Here is a 5424-nt window from a genome sequence, read left to right on the forward strand (position 1 = left end):
AGCTGAACTGAACTGAACTAAGCTGAAATGAATATTTTATGAGAAAAGGATATTAAGAGCTGAACTGAAATGAAATTAAGCTGAAGTGAACAGGCCCTAAGCTTATTCCCTGAATCCACAAAAAAATTTCATTTTTCACATATGGGTGGATCCAATAATCTAGTCATTTCTTTATCCACTTTTAATCGATATATATATCCTACAATATATTTTCTTATTGCAGAGTGTATTATTTTCTCACTTTCCTTTAAAAACGTACAATTAACAATTATTCTTCTTGCCTTTATTCATTCATGTTTAATGATAGAGTATAATAAAACTAATCTTGAACTTCTACCATTAGATTAAGATCCAATTCACTTTACCTTAAAAAAGAATAATATTCGGTAAAAATAATTTCAGTTAAGTTCATTCATTCATTCATGTTCAATGAAAATAAGTTTAGTTAGTAAAAATAATATTCATTCATGTTCAGTGAAAATAAGTTTAGTTCAGTAAAATTAATTTTGGTTTAGTAAAATTAATTTCAGTTCATTAAATATAATTTAATTTCAGTAAAAATCAGTAACTTTAAAGAAGAACTATAATATAAATTCAGTAAAAAAAATTTCAGTTCAGCAAAATAAAATTTATTCATTAAAATTAATTTCATTTCAGTAAAAATAATTTAACTTCAACATAAATAATTTCATTTCAACAAAAAGAAAATAAAGTGAACAAGTCTAATTACGAGTTGAGTTGCCTTTATATGTTGCCAAAAATAGCTAAAAATTAAATCTTGAGATTAATCCGTTAACACAGTTACTCTTCTAACTACTCGTACCCAAGATAAACAGGGATCTTATAGATGGACGAAGTAAATTGTTTGATGATTGCTTAAGAAATTGGAAATTAATTACAGAAAATATTAAAACCATGTGACAAAATGTCCATAGAATCATACATACATGCATTTAAAATAAAAAGTGAACATGTGTCAAACTTGAATACGAATGCAATTTGCTATGTTTGAAAATTTTGAAGCACACGTTTGTTACTTTACCTAACTTCAAACTACTCCGAGTAACGTATGCTGTCTAATCTAATCCAATTAATTACTTTTTCCATTATTCAAACAAGTCAAAGCTGCCCAATCAATGAAAAGTCAAACTTAAAACAAGCCAACCTCAAAAATCCTTTATAAATACTCTTTAAACGTGTCTCAACTTACATCATAAATCACACCCATAAAATAACATCCAAAAAAACCAAAGAAACAAGCACATTCACATATTCACATAATCACAAAAATGGGTATTAAGAGAAGTAGAGAAGAGATAGAGCTAGAAAGGACCATAGCAATGGCCAACTACTTAATCCTCCTATCCCAACCCCCGAACACGGTCTCACTCGAGCCGAGTACTGGTGGCCGAATTTACGAGTGCAAGACGTGTAACCGGCAATTCCCGTCCTTCCAAGCATTGGGTGGACACCGGGCTAGCCACAAGAAACCTAGGCTACTAAATAATGAAGGTGAACAACATCAAAGCGACGTACGAAAGGCGAAAATACATGAATGCTCTATATGTGGGTTAGAATTTCCTATTGGACAAGCGTTGGGAGGTCACATGAGACGTCATAGAGCTGCCCTTGCTAGATCACAACATCAACCTACTTTTAGAGGCTCTCCTACGCTTTCGCTTTCGCTTGATGGTTCCTCATCACACGGTGTTTCGGAATTATCTGGTGTGAGCAAGAGCAGGAGTAGTATTGAGGATCATGATCATAGAAGAGTTATTTGCTTAGATTTGAATTTGACTCCATTGGAGAATGGTTTGTTAGAGTTTGGAACGTTTGCCCCTGTTGTTTGTTGATTTTTTTTTTTTGATTTTTTTTTACTTTTAAAATTCTTAGGTTGACATTCGTTTTATCTTTGTAAAGTAGTTTAATATTCTTTCATTAATTTATTATGTGTATATAGTGCTATACTATGTACTTGACCTTAATTAATATTTCTTCTTGTTTTTTTATACTTACAACAATTCTCTTTTTCCGCTTGTCGATACATGATTTCAATTGTTAATATATTTAATTACCAATGTGTAAAAATTATAAACATTTGATATTAAAATAATATAAATCCAGACAAATATAATAAGATCCCACGTGACTATATTTTTACATACTTATAAATCATCAAAGCTAGTCAAAGTAAACCACATAAATAAATAGTGTAAAAGTCAAATTGTTGCAAAAATCAAGAAACGGAGAAAGTACAGCTTCTCTTATTTTAATATTGCATCACTTGGTTTTTAAGAAAGTTTCATAAATATTGGATTGTACACATTTTCAAAAAAAAAAAAAAAAAAAAAATGATTATCAAGTAATCATTGTTCACAATATACATATCCAATGCATCCTTAATTCCTTCTTAGCATTTTTTTTAGTTTATGGCTTTATGCTTATGATCACGAGCAATTTTATTGTATTTTTTACTTTAATGCGGACCTGTTCTCATTGACTGAATTCAGCTGAACTGAACTGAGCTGAACTGAACTGCTGAACTGAATATTTTATAAGAGAAGGAAATTAGGAGCTGAATTAAACTGAACTGAACTGAGCTGAACTCAACTGAACTGAATTTCAACGTAAGAGAACATGCCCTTAATTAAACAGAGAAAGTAGACGATCTTACATTGTCTAAATGCATGTAGCATAACGATATTAGATTGTTTTAATGCATTTGGCATGTTCATTGTCACGGATAATGAGAATCAATCTCAAGATCACTAAAATTGGGAGAAAAACTCTAACAACATAAGCTATATATACTTATACTCCCTCCGCCCATAATTATCTGCAACATTTGTCATAAATGGGTGCTCTCTATTATGTGCAACAATTTTTTTTCTTTACTCTTTTAGTAAAATTTAAAGCGTAAAAAGACCATCTTACACTTACTTTTTTGTTTTAATTTTGTTTAACTTTTTTTAGTTAAACATATGGGACCACATACTCTCTCCTCTTTCCCACTCACTTTAACCCACTATCACGCTTAAACATATGAGACCACATACTCTCTCCTCTTTCCCACTCACTTTAACCCACTATCACACTTAAACATAAGGGACCACTTTCTCTCCCATATTTTCCTCCTTTTTACTATTTAATTAAACCCACTCAAACTTAATTAAATTACACTAAAAGTTTTGCCTAGGAGTCCGCAAAAAGTACATTTGGTATAGATAATGGTAGTAATAAAAATGTACATTTATGTTTTCTTAAAAGCAATTTATATCTATATAAAACGTATGTGGCATGTTATCCTGTTATTTGATGTGTATTAATATAGGTCAATTGTGGGTATTGAGACATTTCTAAATAATTCGTGGTTGATGAAAAAGATATTTAGTCAATTGAAGTTTGAAAGTTGAAACCGACGAAAATTATTTCTTCAGAAAGCTCGTGTTTATCCTATTTGAAGACCAAGTTTGTAGCATGGAATACAGTGGACAACTAGAAGTTTGACTTATATACCAACTACCATGACGATGGTACTGACGAAACTAACCATCCCTTACGATATTGCTGACGAATCACAAACTGTAATTAAGATATAAAACAATAATACGAAGTGTAGTATAAACCTATCAACTTATTACAAGTCCGATTACCAAGTACTCTGCGGTCATTACCTAGCAAGGCGTAGTTAGTACTACCTCTGTCTCTAAATATAGTTTTTGTTAGGCAGAAAACGAGATTTAAGAAAATTAGAGGATGAAGTATATACTAGTATAATACATGAAAAAGAGAATAAACTACTTTGAGAAATGTGGATGGACTATAAAAAATAAGTACTCCATGTATGAAAAGCAATTTATAAAGTACATGCACATGAGTGGCTGGAGTAAAGCACAAATACAATCCTTGAACTTTCGTATTTGTGCACTCTTAATCCCTCAACTTTGAGTTAAGCTAAAATACGGTTCCTCAACTTTAGTATTTGTATCATTTTGGTCCCTCATCTTTCAAACGAAGCAAATTGGTCCCTCAACCATCCATAACTTACTTTTCCGGTGGAAAAAAGATGAGTCACCAAAGTTTAAGGAGCAAAGTGCCCATGTGGCAAAAAAATAAAATAATATTTTAAAAAAGTTTAGCGACCTATCCTAGTTAGCAAAAGTTTAGGGACCATGATTAATTTTTTTTTTATCAGTTTTTTTTAAAAGGGAATCTTTTAACTAACACTAATTTTTTTCCCATCAACATTAATATTTTGGTTATGATTTGCATTAATAAAATTATAGAATTTCCCAAAAAAAAAAAAGGATTTTCCACCTTTTCTCACCCTACATCACCAACAACCTGCCACAAACACACAACCCCATTTCCACCAGTCTGCAGCCTCACCACCGTCATTAATCAACCACGCAACCCAAACCTCCGGTTCGGCTGAACTATATTGTGCATGATCTTGTACAAAATTAATTAAATCAGGAGGCCAAGATTAAATCACAAAATAAATCAAAGGTTGGAATTAAAAGATGGTGATTGCTGATGATCGTTAATGAGGTGCAAAGTAGGGGATTGTTTCCCATTAGAGCAGCCAAACCGAAAGAGAAGAAGAGAGGGCTGACCCTTTTTTTTTTCTCTTCCTATTTCTTTAATTCGAAGTATTTAATTTATTTTTTTAAAAGAAATTCGAAGTATTTAATTTTTTAAGTCATATTTAATTTTCTTCTTTAATTCTTTAAGTCATATTTTTTTTTTAAAAACAAGTCATTTAATTTTTTAAAAAAGCAAAAAATTTGGGTATGTTTTCTTTCATTTTAATCAAAGTTTGTACATAATAAATAATAAATATTAATTAGTAGCTGACAAAAAACAATAAAATAAAAATGATTTGTAATCCCTAAACAAATGCTAACTAGGATAAGTCCCTTAACTTTTGCGTAGTTGGCAGTACACATCCCCAAACTTTGCTGACTCATAAGTTCCTCCACCAGAAATGGTGAGACAAGGGTGGTAGAGGGACCAATTTGCCTCATTTGAAAGATGAGGGACCAAATATGCAACTAATGTCATAGTTCAGGGACTGTATTTTAGCTTATCTCCCTCAACTTTCATTTGTGCACTTTTGGTCCCTCAACCGTCACTCTTGGTGATTCTAACTAAAAAAATTAAGGGACCTTTCTTAGTTAGCAAAAGTTTAGGGACCATGAGTTATTATTTATTTATTATTTTTTTCAGCTATTGATATTAATATTTATTACTTACTTTGACTAAAATAAGAAAGAAAATTTTAAGGGGGCGTTTGGTTGGGGGTAATAAACAAAGGGAATGAGAATGAGAGGGTTTCATTCTATTTGTTATTGTTTGTTTGCCACATTTTCCCATTCCCTTTATCCCTTTTTATTTTTGGGTTCACCCATTTTCCCTCTACAC

General features: G+C 31.3%; 1 protein-coding gene across 1 annotated transcript; it reads left to right on the plus strand.

The window, feature by feature from the left end:
- Window positions 1-981: 981 nt before the first annotated feature.
- On the plus strand, window positions 982-2009 carry LOC145556139 (zinc finger protein ZAT11-like). The gene has a single exon (XM_081617794.1). It carries the CDS (start codon window positions 1290-1292, stop codon window positions 1851-1853), a length of 564 nt encoding a protein of 187 aa, XP_081473920.1. The 5' UTR covers window positions 982-1289; the 3' UTR covers window positions 1854-2009.
- The last annotated feature ends 3415 nt before the right edge of the window (window positions 2010-5424 follow it).

This window comes from Chenopodium album, chromosome 8 (assembly GCF_948465745.1).
Source record: "Chenopodium album chromosome 8, dcCheAlbu1.1, whole genome shotgun sequence".
NCBI classification, from domain to species: domain Eukaryota; kingdom Viridiplantae; phylum Streptophyta; class Magnoliopsida; order Caryophyllales; family Amaranthaceae; genus Chenopodium; species Chenopodium album.

Coding starts and splice junctions, on each gene's coding strand:
- LOC145556139 (XM_081617794.1), top strand. CDS start 1,290: ATGGGTATTAAGAGAAGTAGAGAAGAGATAGAGCTAGAAAGGACCATA.